Source organism: Hylobates moloch, unplaced genomic scaffold (assembly GCF_009828535.3).
Source record: "Hylobates moloch isolate HMO894 unplaced genomic scaffold, HMol_V3 SCAFFOLD_6, whole genome shotgun sequence".
Taxonomy (NCBI): Eukaryota; Metazoa; Chordata; class Mammalia; order Primates; family Hylobatidae; genus Hylobates; species Hylobates moloch.
This window is the reverse complement of record NW_026652281.1, coordinates 20,272,740-20,292,290: the sequence shown is the minus strand read 5'-3', so window position 1 is coordinate 20,292,290 and position 19,551 is coordinate 20,272,740. Positions and strand designations below refer to the sequence as shown.

At 39.9% G+C, this 19,551-nt stretch overlaps 1 protein-coding gene across 1 annotated transcript in view; it reads right to left on the bottom strand.

Moving 5' to 3' along the window:
• Positions 1-19,551, bottom strand: part of FBN2 (fibrillin 2) — a 280,529-nt gene that overhangs the window by 80,679 nt on the left and 180,299 nt on the right. The window contains exons 20-26 of the mRNA XM_032156530.2: positions 18,237-18,356; positions 12,125-12,262; positions 11,211-11,261; positions 10,608-10,733; positions 6,615-6,842; positions 5,642-5,767; positions 233-361 (exon numbers count right to left, since the gene is read on the bottom strand). Of these exons, the coding sequence (XP_032012421.1) occupies positions 233-361; positions 5,642-5,767; positions 6,615-6,842; positions 10,608-10,733; positions 11,211-11,261; positions 12,125-12,262; positions 18,237-18,356 (918 nt within the window). The remainder of the gene's footprint in view (positions 1-232; positions 362-5,641; positions 5,768-6,614; positions 6,843-10,607; positions 10,734-11,210; positions 11,262-12,124; positions 12,263-18,236; positions 18,357-19,551) is intronic.

Sequence of the window (19,551 nt, the reverse complement as noted above, 5' to 3'; positions counted from 1 at the left end):
ATAAACAGGATCCAATCTGAGTATTGCCATGAAGGCGCCAAGAGGTTGGGGCTCCCTGAGAGCTATCCAGGAGCGCATTTCCTGTCTGACATTTAAATAAATCTCTTCTCTCTCTCACCACATCCTGGCCACGCACTCCGTTCACAGCCCAGAGATAAGCAAAGGTCATGCGCACGAATGAGTCTGTGCTAGTATGGCTTGAAGCTGGCGAGGAAGAGCTCACAGTGCTTACCCATGCAGTTCTTCATCATCATGAACCCACTTTCATAGCCTTCGAAGCACTCGCACTCAAAGCTGCCCGGTGTATTGACGCAGATTCCACTGCCACAGAGGTCAGGAGAAATCCTGCACTCGTCGATGTCTAATTCACAGGGTTTAAAAGAAATTTAAAAATTGAATGACATAGACTTGGCTTTCCAAGTGAAAGTGCTGCACGATTGAAAAGTTGGGGAAATTCCTGGTTAACAGTACAAGGGTATGTTTTCAGTAGATCCAGATAGAAGGGCGTGGGGCCTGAGGCACATTCCTTTCCCCAACTGCCAAAACTGCCATGCCAACAGGCAAATGGTGCCTTTTCACCTCTAAAAATTCTGAATTGTGGATTTGTTTTTGTGGCTTAGAAATATTAACAGAAGAGGGGGGCATGGTGGCTCATGCCTGTAATCTCAGCACTTGGGGAAGCCCAGGCAGGAGGATTGCTTGAGGCCAGGAGTTTGCGACCAGCCTGGGCAATGCAGGGAGACCCCATCTCTACAAAAAAAAAAAAAAAAATTACTGGGGAGGCTGAGGTGGGAGGATTGCTTGAGCCCAAGAGGTCAAGGCTGCACGGAGCTATCACGTATGATGGCGCCACTGCACTCCAGCCTGGGTGACAGAGGGACAACCTGTCTCACAAAAAAAAAAAAAGAAAGAAAAAGAAATGTTAACAGAAGGATGAACCCTGCAACTGTGGTATGGGCTGAATGAGGCAGGTGGTAAATGAGGCAGCAGGGTCCCCATGGAATGAAACCTCATGTGTGACTGGAAGACAGTGCTGGTCTACTACACTAGCCCATGCCACCCCAGGTTGGAGCCTGTGAAGGCAGGGCCCCTGTCTCTGTGCAGGAGGGACTGGCAGACCCCAGAGACACAGGCAGCCACGACGGACTAACCCTGAGCCAGAGAGCAAACACAGGGCAGGGCCATGGTGTGTGCCCCAATTTGTGTTTTTGTGTCATATTCAGATGTAAACAGCTTATTGATTTAGTAAGCCCTTTGGTGACATGAGCTGTCACCAACACCTGAGGACTGTGTGGGTGACTTTGTTTCCTCTTTTTACATATTACAGTAAATAATCTTCAGCATCTATATTCTCAAACACAGGGTTCTCTGAGAAATCTCCTACGCTTATAACTAAGATTTTTAATAGAGAAGTCATGTCTATATAAAATATGTTTAAGAAAACATGGCCTATTTACAAATGTTTTAGTTCAAAAATCAAGTTTTTAATCTAAAAATCTGTCAATGAGGAAAAATGCCCCACCACGATCTCTTTATTTTGATGAATTTAATTTTGAAGTTTTAAAATCACAGGATTTAGCGCATAATTTGTGCACGTTCTCTTGAGAGGGGGGTCTCAGTCTCTGCTTTCTGCCAGCTTTTACTTAGTTTTTCTGTATTTATTTCTCCAATTACAGGAGTCTTTATTTCCCTCATTACTGGCCATGCGAAAAAAATGTAAATACTTTCTTTTAAACAAACATATTAACAGAATTTATGGATTCAATTAAGTAGCTAACAACATGTATATTAATTTTCTTTCTATCTGTCAGTATCTAGGAACTGGTGTTAAGAGCCATATAAGGAATGTGTTCTAGGGTGGAGCAGGGACAATCTTTGGCTAATGTGATGTGGTAGGAGTTTCATAGTATAAATAGTGTGGATTCTAGAACCAGATACCTGGCTACAAATCCCAGTCTGTCATCTACTGAGAATAGGGCCTTGGGAAAATCATTTACTCTCTGTGCCTCAATTTCCTTATTTGTCATAGAATCCACCTCATAGAATTAAATGAGTGTTAAGAGCTGAGAACAGTGCCTGTCTCATAGAAAGTGCCCCCTCTCTCTCTCTCTCTCTCTATATATATATATATGCAAACTTCTCTGCTAAGAATTGGTAATTTGGAGGGTGTGGCTTTTGAATTGCTTCTTGAAGGTTGTACAGAAATGCTAGCTTTAAAGATACAGAATAGAGAGGCAAGAGATGAAGCGCGCCGGTGAAGAGAAAGGAAGCATTTCAGGGAGGAGTAAAACAAAGACTGGCTGGACTGGAGAGGCTGACAAAGAGTGTGGGTACAAGAGGGACCCGCAGGATCACTAAAAGCCCCCAGCACGGGAGGACACCGGCCCTTCCTGCTGTGAAGATGACAGCCAACAATTTTCCACAGAACTTCGCATTATATCCAGAGCAATGCAGCCCTGTCAACGTGTTAGAGACATTAAGCAACTTTGGCTAATTTCACAACAAAGGAAGAGGTGGGGTCAGAACTGGAAGAACCCTGAGCTTCTTTATCCAGCACCAGGATGGCCTATATCAGTGGAAGTTGTTCAGTGGGAAGTTACACAATCCAGTCCTGCTTGGATGGTTAACCCGGTGGTTGTGGCAGTGAAGGATTTGACTGTGGGAACTTAACAGGTTGGGAGATCCTAGAGAAGTCTGTGATATAGTAGATACTGTGACATGTCACCCAGGTCCCTCTTCAGGAAAGAAGGACTTACTCCTCCTCCCTGTCAGCTATTGGTAGCGTCGCTGTTGCTGGCAGAAAGCCCTCAGATGCCCACTATCCTAAGAGGACCTCTTCCCCCATTCCCTGGGCAGCTGTATCCCAAGATTGGTCTTGCAGGTACCTAACTGCATGGCTTCCATGCCCTACTCAAGGCAACTCTGATGGGCCATCCCAGTTCCAGAACTCCCAGTGGCATGGGCTGAGGACTTCAACGGGACTGCATCACAGCCCCGTTTCTTTCTCTGCCCACTTCTGCTTTCCTCTCTTCCCTTCCTCATTGTTCATCCCAGGAGCAAGCCCCAATAAACTTCCTGAATGCTCGTCTCTGCCTTGGAGTCTGTTTCCTGAGGAGCTTAACCTGCCTCTGTCTAGAAGAAATATCACAGGTAATTGAAATAGCCAGTTTGATGAAAGAATTCACATAACTTTTTCATTTTGGGAGAGAGAGATGTCAAAATTCAACTGGAGGCTTCAATCCTGTTCAAAATTATACTCCTAATGCATACAGGGGAGTCCCTAGCAGGAGAAAGTACAGGGTAGGGGGAGGAAAGAAGAAAGATCAAAACAAAGACAAACTTTCCAGATGGGAAGTTATAAATGTGGGAGTGAAACTCAGGAAGAACAGAGAGAGTTAGAGACAGGATCTGGGAGTCAGCTCAGCAGAGGCCATCCCTGAAGTCATGATGGTAGACGAAACTCTGAGAGGCAAGATGCTGAGTAGAGGGCTCTGGTAACACCCAAGAGATGGGAAAGGCAAGAAGAATCTGTAAAGGTTAGAGAAGAAACATCATCTGCATAGGATGATCAAGACCAGAAAATACCACAGAAACTAAGAGAAAAGAAAATCTCAAGGAGAGATGTCGTAAGCAGAGGGGTCCAGAAGGAGAGATGTTTTAACACCACAAAGATGTTTTGAAAGAGTAGATGAATATATGTGTACGTGCCTGAGTGACGGAGGGCAAAAGTCAAAATTACAAAAGAAATGGCTGGTTGAAAGAGAGGGGTGAGACTTAACAGCAGGAAAATGGGATGAGAGAGAAGAAGGGCTGAGGAGATATTGTGAACCTCTGTACAACTCGAGGAACAGGAAGTAGGGAAGAGGAGGAGATGCTAGAGAGAGGAGAGAGAAGTGAACTTGCTGAGACAACCCAGAGCAGGAGCTGGGAAGGAGGGAAAAGAGGAGTTAATCCCAATCCAGGTAGAGCATCAAACCTCATTGTCTGTCACTGGAAGAGAGGGAGTGGGGGATAAAGGATTTTTTTTTTTTTTTGAGATGGAGTTTTGCTCTTGTTGCCCAGGCTGGAGGGCAATGGCACGATCTCAGCTTACCACAACCTCTGCCTCCCGGGTTTAAGCGATCCTCCTGCCTCAGCCTCCTGAGTAGCTGGGATTACAGGCATGTATCACCATCCCCGGCTAATTCTGCATTTTTAGTAGAGATGGGGTTTCTCCATGTTGGTCAGGCTGGTCTCAAACTCCCAACCTCAGGTGATCCACCCGCCTCGGCCTCCCAAAGTGCTGGGGTTACAAGCATGAGCCACCGTGCCCAGGGGGATAAAGGAGATTTTATCACTAGAGGGGAGGCTGTGTGAGAAGAATGCAGGCAATCAGATTTATTCTCAATGAAGGAGAATGATAATGGATGGGGGTGGAGGGTATAGGAGAGGGCATGTAAGTCAGGGAAGAGGTTTAGAAGCAGTGCTGAGAGGAATTCAGAATGCAGGAATCTCAGGCAGCGCTCCTCAGACTCTCCCAGCAAAGCGCGGCAGCCAGAGAGGAGAAGACAGGTGAGTGGATGAAGCTCTTGAGATTGGCACAGGGCTTGAGCAGACTTCAAGGCAGCAGGAGTTCAGAAGGCCAGATGGACAGCTGTGAAAAGCTCAGAGATAGCCTTGGCTGAGCAGGCACAGGAAGGAGCCAAGAAAGACGCTGCTGTGAGGTCAGGAAGAAGGAGCAGGCAGGAGGGAGGACGATAAGGGGGAAATCCCACGGAGAATACGAACAAAGAGAGCGCTGAGAATGAGATCCTGAAGACACAGCTCAAGTATCTGGAACAACATGGTATACTAATAGAAAAAGTTAGAACTTCACATCTTTTTCAAAGAGAATGTTACGGATATGGCTGGTGACTGAAGCCTAATATTAAGATTCCTGTTTACAGATGAGGCAAAGAAGTAATAACCTCTATATCACAAACCTTAAAATCTTTAAGAGAACACTACTCAAGTTTATATAATTCTTGTAGATTTAATGACTATTTCTTTAGTAGTCATATACTTTGAAAATCATATTTCTATGCTGTTCCTAAATATTAAACAAAGAGCATTTTCATGCTATTTTGCAGTTCTCTCACAACGAGTTTATTTGGAAAACTGGTTTAAGTGTAGGGAAAAGAAATAAAAATAAAAATTTACAGAGCTGGATGCAGTGGCTCAAGCCTGTAATCACAGCACTTGGGGAGGCCATGGCAGGAGGATCACTTGAAGCCAGGAGTTTGAGACCAGCCTGGGAAGCAAAGTGAGACCCCATCTCTTAAAATAAATAAATAAATAAATAAATAAATAAATAAATAAATAAATAACTTTCTTTTTAATTAGTTATTAAATTAATTAGTGCACACCTGTGCTCCCAGTTACTTGGGAGGCTGAGGTGGGAGGCCGGCTTGAGCACAGGAGTTTGAGGTTGCAGTGAGCCATGATTATGTCTCTGCACTCCAGCCTGGGTGATAAGTGAGACCTTTTCTCTAAAAAAAATTAATAAATAAATAAACATTTTCATGTTCTCAATGAGAGGATGAGCTTTTTAGGGCAGTACTTTCAAACAGAGTAAAGGAAAGACAGCCAGAGTTCATCAAATTAAACAGCAGAACCATCTTACCTGTGCAGTTTCTTTCCTCCATGTCTAGAGCAAAGCCACTATTGCAACGGCATTTGAAACTTCCGATTGTATTTCTGCACTTCCCATAGGTGCACATCCCAGGAAATGCTTTGCATTCATTGATGTCTAAAAGCAGAATAAAGCCAGAATGTAGAGCAGGTTGACATAAACAATTAGGTCCATCACTTCAAGTTAAAAATCTATCACGATGGACAACAGTAATGCATCCAAGTAAAAAACAGGGCTACTAAATGTTTCAGTGATCACACTGATATCACACAGAAGTTTCAATATGGTGAAAAATATTGTATATTCTTTTTTTTTTTTTTTTTGAGACGGAGTTTTACTCTTTTTGCCCAGGCTGGAGTGCAATGGCATAATCTCGGCTCACTGCAACCTCCACCTCCCAGGTTCAAGTGATTCTCCTGCCTCAGCCTCCCAAGTAGCTGAGATTACAGGCACGTGCCACCAAGCCAGGCTAATTTTTGTATTTTTAGTAGAGACGGGGTTTCACCATGTTGGTCAGGCTGGTCTTGAACTCTTGACCTCAGGTGATCCACCCACCTCAGCCTCCCAAAGTGCTGGGATTATAGGCGTGAGCCACCACACCTGGCCAAAGATCCTATATGCTTAAGAAAGAGTTCTGATCCCTTTATTTCTCCCTACTTGTTTTATAAAGATAAGTGGGAATAGACAACTTTTTGCTACAGATGTAGCTGTCAGGGCGACATTTCAGGTTGTAGAGGAACAAAGAGTAGAAGAGCAAGATAAGCAATCTGTTTTATCTCTTTACTTCAATGCCATCTTATAGAGGGGATTTATACTCTTGGGACAGAACACTGGTCACAAAACGTAAGTTTAACTGAGAAAATAAAGTGGGAAGTCAAACATTTAAAGGAAAACCAATTCTCAGAGAATGTGGAAGGCTTCCTGTTGGTGATGAAGGACCAAGGTGCTGGCCCCAGGCAGTTACCTTTGTAAAATGGTCGCCCAGTAAGAACATCCCCTCGGTTAGCAAAGCCAGCCCCGCGGGGGCACAGCGTCTCGTATTCCTTGGTGCCAGGTTTGGGGCACTCCTCACACTCGGTGCCCCAAGCCGCCCCGACAGCACAGCAGCAGGCATCCATGCGGAACTTTCCAGGAACGGGGTGGACGCATTCATCTTCATCCCACTTCAAGTAACACTGCTCCATGCGAATATCTACACCGAGAGCGAAATCACAGGGTGAGAATGACTTGAAACATCCATTGAACAGTCAGTCACATGTCAAGCGTCTGCTCAGCACCAGGCATCACGCAGGGCCCTTGTGGTGTACTGGTGGGCAAGATGCAGTCCCTGACCTCCAGGAATGGACTCCATAATGACAGTCATTTAAGGAGAACAAAGGTGAGATCCTCTTCAGTCTTAATTCTCACAAGAAACCCTCAGGAAGAAAAGGTCCTCTCATGACATGACTGCTTCATGTCTATTATTCCTTTTTTGTATTGTTCACTTTAGAAAAAGTAAGATAATTTTCATGATAATTCTTCCTGTTCAGAGAATTGCTTCAAGTGCCTTTTAAGCAGCCCTGTCAGATTCCATTCATAAACAGTAAATGATCGGCTATAATCTATTTGCCAATTTGTTACAACTATTAAGATCACTACAAAAGAAAGTGTTATAATATTATTATATTTAAAGTTTTTTTTTTTTTCTCCTGCCAACTTTACCTTTTGCATCATGGTTTTTCCCTGGATTACGTGAATTTTCCTTTTTAAGGGACCAATTATTTGTTTAAAGGTCACATTTTCCCTCCAACTTCAAAACAGACCAACATTTCACTGCTTAGCCTGTGCTAGCCAGGACTTTAGAATATCTATAAACAGTCACCTACATCTAAAAATAGAGTAGACCAGAATGGTCTATAAATAACATGTTCATCTATTAGCAAATAGATTTATTTTTAATCATACTAAAGCACTTGGCTGTTTAATTACAAATATGGATAATGAGTTTGGAAAAGTTTCCTTAATCAAATAGCATGATTTCTTTGATAAGAACATTTTAAGACATTAAATCCTTTCCAGAGGCTGAAAACTGTCTAACGGAGGGAATGAGATCCCTGATGGAAATGTACACATAAAAATTAATGTTTACTACTTTAGTTACTGTCAATATTGATTCTTTCAAGTTCTAAAAGGTAATGAGTTACATTTCTGGGTACTGGAATTAAAAAGTCCTATTTTTTTTCTTTCTTTCTTTTTTTTGAGATGGAGTCTCACTCTGTTACTCAGACCAGGTGTGGGGTGGTAGCTCATGCTTATAATTCCAGCACTTTGGGAGACTGAGGCAGCTGGATCACCTGAGGTCAGGAGTTCGAGGCCAGCCTGGCCAACATGGTGAAACCCTATCTCTACTAAAAATACAAAAATTAGCTGGGCATGGTGCTGGGTGCCTGTAATCCCAGCTACTTGAGAAAAAGTCCTATTTTTAAAGAAAAAATAACTGTCGTAAATGTTTATTTTGATTCAGCAGACTGAATGTAGATATCTACAGAAGGTGATTCTGTTTTATATATCTACATTAACACAAACCAAAAAGCCACATGCTTTGCCAGTGTGAAGTGTGATAGTAATCCACAGTCTCATTATTACAGGGCTCTGAGGGGCTAGTCTCCTTATAGCTGGTTCCGTCCCATATGTCAGCAGGTAAGTAAGAATCTTCTCAAGATGTGAAAGTCTTATATAAGTACAGGTGGCCTAAGAACTCTGGCCTGAGTCATGCTGTGAGGTTACTGAAGGAACCTGCTCAAGAAGCTCAAGACAAACTAAAAATGTACCATTTCATAGCTTATTGGAATAACTAGGGTGAGAGGGGAAAGGCATTTGAACTATGCATGTAAAAAGTTTTAACGGCCAGGAAGAGTAATCCTGTCTTTAATACTGAGACCTCTATGGATGTTTATATTGGGAATTAAAAGTCAGCACACTACTGAGAACTCTATATTTATATCAGGAATTAAAGGTCAGTACACTAGCCACATAAGGCCTATCAATGCTGCGATTGTCCTTGCATGGAAATTAAAATATGAATTTGGAAACCTTTGGATGGTCCATGTTCTCTGCAGTTTGCTGCAGTCCGCACTGCTCCCTCTTGTTGCTTCACTAATTTATATGTTACATGCTTGGCTCCTGTAAGCATCTGAGTTTGGGATCCCTGATTCAGATGAGGTTCTATCAGAGCATTTACCAAAACTTTAGTTCTCAGAATACTTTACATTTTCATGTGCCAGTCGCTTCTTGAAACTTTCTCACATCCCCAGACAGAATTAATTAATATAGCATAATTGAAGCAGCGACAAAAGCATTTAAGCAAAGTACAAGGATGAAGAATCCAATATATCGTCTTAGAATATTAAAAAATGCTTTAATTTTTTTTTTTTTTTTGAGATGGAGCCTCACTCTGTTGCCCAGGCTGGGGTATGGTGGTGCAACCTCGGCTCACTGCAACCTCCACCTCCCAGGTTCAAGCGGTTCTCCTGCTGCAGTCCCTCGAGTAGCTTGGATTACAGGCATGCATCACCATGCCCAGCTAATTTTTATATTTTCAGTAGAGACGGGGGTGGGGTTCCCCATGTTTGCCAGGCTGGTCTCGAACTCCTGACCTCAGGTGATCTGCCTGTCTCAGCCTCCCAAAGTGCTGGGATTACAGGCATAAGCCACCACTCCCAGCCATAATTTTGAATAATGTTATTGAAAATTTATTTTGCTGAGTAATAATTTACAATCAATGATATATCTTCATATAGCGTTTCGTCATAGAAGGTAACTTGATTTCATTAGTCATTTGGCCATATTGATATTATTTTTGTCATTTTCTTTTTTCAAAATTTCGATAGTTTTGGGGGAATATTTTGTCATTTTCAAATGATACTTATTTCTAAACATTATAGATCACTTAAAGATAATTTTTAAAATATTTAAAAATCTGAAAGAAATTTTCTTTATTTTTGTACTTTGGATATTATGTTTTCTAAATAATTTTGTATGATCTTACAGTGATGCTTCCAATCCAGATTTAAATGTGCTATCAAAAATTGATTTAAAAATGAAATGTTTTAATTATAATAACTGTATGGTATTGCAAACTTTTTTCTTACAGTAAATTTAAAAAATCACTGATACGTAAATACTTTAAAGATCACTGTATATAACACCACTATTATTTATGCTTTGTCTACATGCCTAAATTTCAAATACAAATCTATGTATAGTTCTTTTATAAACTAAAAATTTACTGTTCCATAGCTTATTGGGGGAAAAAAAATCTCTGTAGGTAAATGAAAAATTATTATTACATACAATGAAAATTAATAGAAATTTCTTTTTCAATCATGAAATTCAAGTTCAAACATAACACTAATAAAGAAAAAGGTCAAATCACTATTCCTATCATATGATGTTGAAAGAAAGAGATTCATCAATACAGATCTTTAAAAAATAAAGTATTAAGAAAACTTAAACTCTAACAGCAATAAAGGTAGGACCAGGATCAGTGAATGATTTCAAGCAGAAGCAACATATCTTTGCCCATGACTTTCCCCACTGTCTTCAGGGTGTAGCTGCAATGAGCTGACAAATGTAAACTTCTAAAATTCTAGTCTCCAACTTTCCTTCTGTGTTCAACATATTCTTACTCTATTAACTCAGTGTGAAAGACTGAACCTGCCTAAATTATCTGGTTAAAGAAATGGAAGATTTTGAGATAGATTTTTTGAGCAGTCCCAACTTTTGGCATGAAACAGAAACAATTTCACATAAAAATACATTCACTTTTAAAACAGCCTCTAGTGATTTCCCCCTAAATATCTCATTTAAAGCAAGTTTTCTCAAGTACAAACTCTTGTGGTTTTGGACTAGCCACTGCTTAAACAAGGAAATTCATGGCTTGTTTTATACATAGAATACATGAGGGTGCGAATCTTACCCAAACACACACGGCCAGTCCCATCCAACGTAAGGCCTTCAGGGCACTCGCAATGAAAAGATCCCTTACTGTTGACACAGCGTCCATTTGGACAAACGCCAGGGAACACCTCACACTCATTAACATCTGCAGGGAAATGGAGCAAGGAACAAAGATGTTACAAATAGAAAAAGCAGGTGTGGTCCTACTTCCTGTAGAGCATTTTCAAGCCACATTCAATACAATGTGGATTATTACTTGAGTTAAGCAGAAACATTCCACAACCCAGCCACCCGCTTTCCTAGGTATCAGCTGTGAAAATTACCACAGCCTTGCCTGTCCATAAAACATGGCTCAGACATGTGCCTTTCCCAGCTGTTCTGGGCCTTAAAGCCTAGCGATGTCTTCATGAAATTTACACAACTCCATAAAGAGGAGAAATGGGAAACTCTAAGCTCTTTCCTAGGAGAATTATGCTAAAGCATTTGTTGATTACATTGAGTATTTTTATTGAAATGTCAAGGTTTTTGAAAATGATAAATATCTCCAAAGTTTGAGAGTGAATGTTAATTTTACTTACTGCTCTAAAGATGTATAGTATCTTCCAAGGAAGGATACACTCACCTTCACACGTAACACCTTTAATCCTGGCAAGCCCTCTTGGGCAAGCTGTATCTGTAAGAACAACAGGACAAATTTTACTTCATTATAGAATAAAATACAACCATGGTATGCTCAAGAAGAAGTATAATGAAATCTAAATGGAACTAAATAAAAACTGCAAGGCAGGGTCTTAGGGTCCAAGGACATCACTGTCCCCTCTTCATTCAGTAGGGCACATGACTTTCTGTGGTAACTCCATTGGTACTGACCGGTATTGAGATTCTCATAATTTTTCCTACAATTTCTTTTTGCTGTCACATTGACAACTGAGTTAAAAGTAAACAGGTCAGGCGTGGTGGCTCACGCCTGTAATCCCAGCACTTTGGGAGGGCAGATTACTTGAGGTCAGGAGTTGGAGACCGATCTGGCCAACATGGTGAAACCCCGTCTCTACTAAAAATACAAAAATTAGCTGGGCATGGTGGCGGGCGCCTTTAGTCCCAGCTACTCGGGAAGCTGAGGCAAGAGCATCGCTTGAACCCGGGAGGTGGAGGTTGCAGTGAGCCGAGGTCACGCCACTGCACTCCAGCCTGGTGACACAGCGAGACTCCGTTCCAAAAAAAAAAAAAGTAAACAAAAGATTTGAGGAAAACAGCCACCACGTAAACAAGCATACCGGAGGATACAGTCATCTAGCAGATAGATTCTAGCTGATTCCCTTCCACATTAAAATATTTAGAAGGCCTGCTTATGCAGCAGGATAAAACAAATACACATTTTAAGAGGTAAAAAACATTAGCCAGGAAAGATAACATTTTAGCAAAAGTAAATGATCTCAGGTCTTCTTCACTAAGGAACCGCATAGTGAAAGAGGTGTCCTAGTGGCAGGAGAAGTTTCCAAGGAGAAGCCCAGAAGCTCCCCATCAGGCTCCTACCTAGTTCACACCGCTCACAGGGGCTCCCCCAGGCGGCTCCGAGGGTGGCACAGCATTCAGATTTCAGAGTGGCTCCATTAATATTCACCTCACAGCGGCTGTCCTGGATGTTGAGCCAACAGGTCCCCTTCAGGCTGTCTGAAAAGGAACAGGAAAGGTTGGGGAACTCTTGCCTCTGAAGAAAATAGAATTCAGCTGTGTATACAAAAGGCATTTGTTACAGTATTCTAAAAAAGAAGGGCCAAAATGGCTCACACCTGTAATATCAGCACTTTGGGAGGCTGAGGAGGAAGGATCAGTTGAGCCCAGGAGTTTGATACCAGCCTGGGAAAAGAGCAAAACCCCATCTCCACCAGAGGAAAAAAAAAAAAAAAAAAAGAAAGAAAAAACTTTTAATAGCATATCCTATGAAAACACTTTCATGTACCTGCATTCAAGTATCGTATATTACATATATGTAAATAAAATATTGTACTATGTATCTCTCTCACATAATATGGTAATTAACATAATTTTACCTATTGATATTCTAAGAGGAGTTGTCCAAGATCTTATGCTGGTACTCAGAAACACAGTGCATTGCCATGTTGCCCAGGTTGGTCTGGTCTGGAACTCCAGGCCTCAAGCAATCCTTTCACTTCGGCCTCCCAAAGTGTTAGGACTACAGGCATGAGCCACTGCGCTCCGCCCTTCTTTTTTTTTTTTTTTTTAAACATACTATAACAACATGATAAGACCATTACTTGTGTGAAAAGTATTCATAAGATTTATCCTTAATGACAAATGCTTTGATATTTAAGATTTTATTGTATAAAATCCTTCCCCTTCTCCCTTAAGTCCCTACTAAATAAGTCACACACAATGTATGTTCTTTTATACAGAGGCCAATATTTCTCCAACTGAACATAATTATTTGATGAATAATTTAAAAGAAAAAACCCTATAAAACAAAGAAGGATAAACATCACTTATAAAACCCTCACTAATGCATTCCCAGGGCTAATATCTGATGTATTTTCTTTCAGGCATTTAAAAAATGTGTGTGTATGTGTGTGTGTAGATTCATCTCTAGTTCAAAAAGTAAATCATACTTACGGTAAACAATTTGAAGAAATAGAGAAGTATGAGGAAGATGTAAAAATCACTTGTAACCCTCTAGAGATAACCATTCCTAACGTTTTAGACTGACTCCACATCAAATTTGTTCTTCCTTTTGAATGGTAGAGTACCCAGTGAAATATTATGCACTTAAAAATTTTTATTTTATGTGGATTAAAGGGTATAATGAATGGTTAGTATATTTTTGGTGGCATAATGGAAAGTTTTTCAAATGAACAAATAATAAATGACTGTTAACTGATTTTGAAGCAGTGACAAGGAATCCAGTCAAAGCTGATATGGCAAATACTAATTGGCTAAAACAAATCATATGTCATGTTTTCCTTGTAGAGCAGTGGCTCTCAGTTAAGTGTGCATAAAATTACCAAGATGCTTGTTAAAATGCCGATTCCTAAGTTTCCGGTATGCAGCCCAGAATCTGAATTTTGACAAACTCTTCAGGTGATTCTGATGTGAGTGATGTGGAAAACACTTTACCAAAACCTCAACAGCATATTGTGGCACTAAGACTTGGAAGAAAACAAAGAATAAGTGTATTCCTACAGTATTTATTTGAAAACTCATTTTAATAATATGTACAGATAAAATTTACTTCTGGCCAGACACAGTGGCTCATGACTATAATCCCAGCACTTTGGGAGGCTGAGGCAGTTGGATCGCTGGAGCCCAGGAGTTCAAGACCAGCCTGGGCAACATGGTGAAACCCCATCTCTACAAAAAATACAAAAATTAGCTGGGAGTGATGGCACATGCCTGTAGTCTCAGCTACTCAGGAAGCTGAGGTGGGAGGATTGCCTGAGCCCAGTAGGCAGAGGTTGCAGTGAGATCGTGTCACTGTATTCTAGCCTGGATGACAGAGTAAGACCCTGTCTTCCAAAAAAAAAAAAAAAAGTTTTTGCTTCTAAATTCAACAACAAAAATACCCCCCTGCCCCCAAACACGTAAAGGGAATTACAATTAAACCATGGGCCTATGATGGGAGAAATAGTAATTTCTGATTCCCTAGGAAACACAAGAAGTTACCAACAACCCAAACACCAAGACAGAGGTTGAAACAAAACAATTTTCTCCTGTACTGAATAAAAAGTTACGGGGCAAACGTGTGAAAAAGAGCTGGACAGTCACTTTGCTTTTTTACTCTGGCTGGAATGTTCAGTTTGGATAAAACTGTAGAGAAACATTTGTGTCAGGTCTCAAACTACAGGCTTGTTATAGATTTACACCTGTAAATTCCATAGCACAGAAGAAACAGAGATGTTTGTGTAAAGCTACTGTGTATTTAAATGATCTTTTAATGACCCGGACTAATTCTGATTTATCACCTTGGTTGTCATCATTTTAAGTAAGATAAACAACAGTTATTGCTAAGATTTATCAAGATAGTGACAGGAACTGGAAGGCTTTCTATGTATTAATTTATTTACTCATTAAAACAACCCTGTGAATTATGTACAGTTTGCAGATGAGAAAATTTAGGCACACAGAGGTCAACCAATTTACCCAAGGTCACCCAGCTAGTACAGTGTCAACATCAAGATTCAAGCCCATGCAGTCTGACTCCAAAGCCCTCACTCTGTAGCACTGTGATTCTTTAGGCTGGTGCTGCATCAACACTTGAAAAGCTACAAATCCATTGATAGCACCCTGCACTCCCCCTACAGGCTCATCCTTCTCTCTCTCCCCGATTCCTTTCCTCCATCCTCCCTCCCTCTCTCCCCACTGACCCACTGTTGTGTGTTTATGCCCATCCCAGCCCCCATACACACACACAACTGAGATACAGATGTAGACAGTCAGGAATTAGTTAAGAACTTTCAAAAAATAAAGCATGGTAATTAGTTTCAGAGTAGAAACAGGAGAAAGACTGTTATTTTATCTAGGATGGTCAGAGAAATCGTGACTTACAATGTGGCATCTGAATACAGACATAAAGAGAACCCTGCAAACCCAAGAGAAAAACATTCCTACCAGATAGATCAGTGGACTTCAGGTGGGCACGTGTCTGACGCAGGAGCAGGAAGTAGGCCAGTCTGGCTCAGGCTGAGGGAGCGGGAGGCAGAGCAGGGAGACAAGGTCACAGCAGGAGCAAGATCATGAGGGGAGCAAAGGCTTTGGTTAGGACTTGAGCTTTTACTGAATGAAATGAGAAGCCTAGGTTTTCCTAGACACAGTTCCTGGACAAAGAATGATACGCTCTGATTTGTGTTTTAAAAGGGGGCCTGGTGGCTATGTGGAGAACTGAATGTAGTAGGAGGAAAAGAAGGTAAGGTAGAGGCTACGGTAGTAATTACGAACAGAAATGATGCTGACTTGGATTGGGGGTTGGTGTGGTGATGGTGAGAAGGGGTTGAAATACGGATAAACTTCAAGTGCAATCAGTAGGTTTGCTGATGACTTCCATGTGCAGCTTGAGAAAAAGACATCAAGGATGCTGCCAAGGTTTTGAGGGGTGGCAGCTAGAAGAAAGAATTTGCCATTTGCTGAGATGGAAATGTTCCTGTGAGACTCAGGTTCAAGCCAGTATACAGGAATTTGGTTTTAGACATGGGAATCTGAGATATCGGTGAGCCATCCAAGTGGAGACCCTGTACAGACAGTTGGAAACACAAACCTGGAATTGGTGGCAGGGCTGAGGCCTAGAATTTCATTATCAACTAGAGTGACAAATGTGAGAGTCAACACAGAGGCTCTCGAGGATGAGTGTAGAAAGAGAAACACAGGCCCAAAGACGGACTGGCGGAACACTTCAGGTTAAAGGTTAGGAGGCTAGGGAGGACTCAGTAAAGGAAAGAGAAAATGAGCCATAAAAGTGAAAGAAGAAGAAGGTAGTTGTGTCTGGGAAGCCAAAAATGCAAAATTTCTTGAGAAAGAATGATTAATGAACGTGAAAAATACTGCTAATAATCTAAGGTGAGGAATGAGAATAGACCATTGGATTTGACAGCAGAGTGGTCACAGCCATATGTCCATGCAAGTTGAAGACAGAGCGCAGACCCAAGCCAAAGATGAGGGAAACTGGTCTGGATTATATAGAACCATCAAACCACAGCAGTATAATGCAGGAAATATTAATCAAATGCATTGTTCTATTACATTTAACCATATTCAACCAGAACACCATAGTCTTTTTAAGCAGTTTGCAGAATAGGTGAAGATTAATTTATATTTAGAAAGCTTGAAAAATAGATTCTAAATCTTTAAATATTCATAGTATCCAACTAATTCATATATAATCTAATATAATTTTAAATTAGTAATCATATCATGAAATTTCAAAATGTAATGACCTGGACCCGTGGAAGAGAAAGTTGCAGGCTAACCACTGATGAGAGCCACTGACAGTTCTATTATACATTCATGACTTTTCCTGTGTATATTTTACTATTTGTTATTTTCTTTTTCAACTAGAATTCTCTTTTTAATAAAAAAGTACATGAAATAATATCTAAAACTTAAAAATATTAGGTAAATCTCATTTTGAGCTGCTCTACACTGGGATATTTTAATTTAATCACAATAAACGAAAGCACACAATACACTGGCTGAGAAAAATATGGTGGTGGTTAGTTGTTGGCAATTGGAAGAATGACATAAAGACTTGGGGGTAAAAAAGTCTTTGTTCATGTTTAGTTAATAAATATAAAGGCAAAAGGCCAAAATAATGGAAGTCTACATGATGAGGCAAAAACTAACTATCTTTGATGCTCAAGTGGCATGCAGATTTAGTTTTCTGAGACATTAATTGATTAATGCTGAATTCATTTCCTTTGCATAATAAAATGACTCCATCTCAATTGGAAATTGTGGCTTAGCAAAAATATTTCTGCTTTACTGGATCCAACCTACACACCCCACCATCCCCCCAACCCAGCCCGGAATTCTATAAGAAAAAAAGTAATGCCCCAGGCAGATGGCAGTCTATTTCCTAATATGAAGAGCTGAACAAGGCTCAAATTTCACCAGCTGTACCTCATTGGGAAACGAGGAGCTGGTGTTTCCAAAGAGAAGGTTTTCATTGATAATTTTGGACTTGGTCATTTGTCTTTATGTAACAAAAAGGTACTCTAGCATCCAGCTAAATATGGTTAATGTCAGACATAATACTGAAAAAGCTATTGTCTTCGACAAATATGAAACTAAATATTCATTTTGGCTAGATAATAAAAACTGCCAGTTAATTTGGCACTATGTAAAACTGAAATATCTTCCTATTTGGAATACATATTTAGTTCACTTTAAAGGTGGATACTAGCTAATGATGTGAACTGTGTAGGCCTAGTAAATGGAACCACAGATGCTAGAAGGGAAAAATTACTGGGACAGTTTTGTTCCCTTTTACATGCTGGATTTTTCCTTGCAGTAACAGATCAATCTCCCTTAATATACATCCTATGTCATTATCAAGAACTGACTTTAAATGTTTTGAGACATATTGAAAGATGTTAGTTTAGATGTTTTAGAATAATTTCCCCTAGAGATTTCCAAAAGCAAGAGAACAGTTATCTTCTCTTCCTTAGAGCCCAAAAATTTATGATTGATGGAAAAAAGAAAAAAGAATAAATTCCCTCTACGTGTTTAAAAGCTTCAAATTCTTGTCCTGTTAACTGAATCCAAATTTCATCACATTTTTTGTTTGCCATCGAAGTTTGTTTATAAAAAAGTATGCAGTAGAGATTTGATTATATTGCTGCCCAAGGCATTTTTAGGGTAACAGATACACATATGTGTGTGGCATAGAAATGATTATAAGTCATAGCATAATATATCTACTTATATGAAAGGAAGATTTCTAGAATCTAACAAAAGTTGAATAGGCTGCCTAATTAATGCTATTATGTTTTACCTCTATATTGATATTGAGTAAAAACAACTAATGTAATGTGTAATTCTTTGCTTTTTGGAATCATATTCTGTTTTTATCCATAGTAAGGCCTGAGATCTGTGCTTATCTTAGCAGTGAAATTGAAGCATCAGTATTGTGTATGAATCTTACCAATACAGATCAATCCTGTGGAGCTGAGTTTGCTGCCGGGCGAACATTCACAATTGAAAGATCCAAGGTTGTTTCTGCAGGCCCCATTGACACATGGGTTGCTTTCACATTCATTTATATCTACAATCCAGAAGGAAAAGATTCTGTTAGAACTGCCATGTGTTTCTGGAAAATATTATTCCAACAAGCCATGCAATGCCAGAATGTCTGGTAAACTTGGCTCTGGTAATTTTAATATGGATCTATGAAGCATAAAGTGAATGGGGAATGGAGACATGCATTTTACATGGTAGATACACATCTACAGGACTGGGAACTCAGTAGGACAACAGCGATCAGCCTATTGGGAAAGAGTTCAGTTACATGCTCCTTCAATACGTCATCACAACTTTACATAAATTGGATTTTTTTCCCCCATAATAAGATGTAATTCCAGGTGCAACATCCTGTGCACAAACAAAGGTTGATTGCTTTGATGATTTCATGAGGCTCTGAAAAACTTAAAAAGTCTGTCTTAGAAGCAAAATATCACAATGCTGCTTTAATTCCAAGCTCTTGGGTATGAATCAGGAAATAAGGACTGAAACATTCATGGTGGGTACATAACTCTCCTCTAGTCCCTATCCACCTTCTCTGTCTTTAGCTGTTCACATTTACATGTTTAGTTTGCTTAGTTTTTTTTAATACAACTGATTTTGGTAAAATAAAAATTAGAAATACTTCATCAAGTAGAAATAATTGCTTTAAATAGGACTCTACAATCATTCATTTGATTTGAGTCCTAAATGAAATCATATACCATAATCTAAACAATTCCTGTTGACGGTCAGAAGTAAGCAGAACTGCACTATGCCTATATTCTCAAATGGTGATTAGAGAAAATGTCAAGCCTGTAATGTGAAATAGTTTAACACATGAGTTAATGAAAAAGAAATACAAGCTTCAGGTAAAGTACTATAAACAAAATCAAAGACATTTTCAGTATAAATTCAACCACTTTTAAAGTGGTATACTTTAAAGAAGTGGCACACAGTTTTCCTTCTCTACTAAATTATGTGAAACAGGTCAATAGTCCTCAAGGCATTTTATATTGAACACTGGGATTTCTAAGTTCACAAGAATACTTTTTCTTTCTCTAAATATTTCTTTGAATTTATTATAAAGCACTTTACTATACTGAGGAAAGCATGTAAACAAATAACTAGAAGACTTTAAACTAAACTAATCCTGAAAGAGCAAGGCTCACAGCGGAATATCCAGGTGCTAATTTAATTCTTGAAATAGAAATTGTTTGAAGAAATATGAATGTATTTTG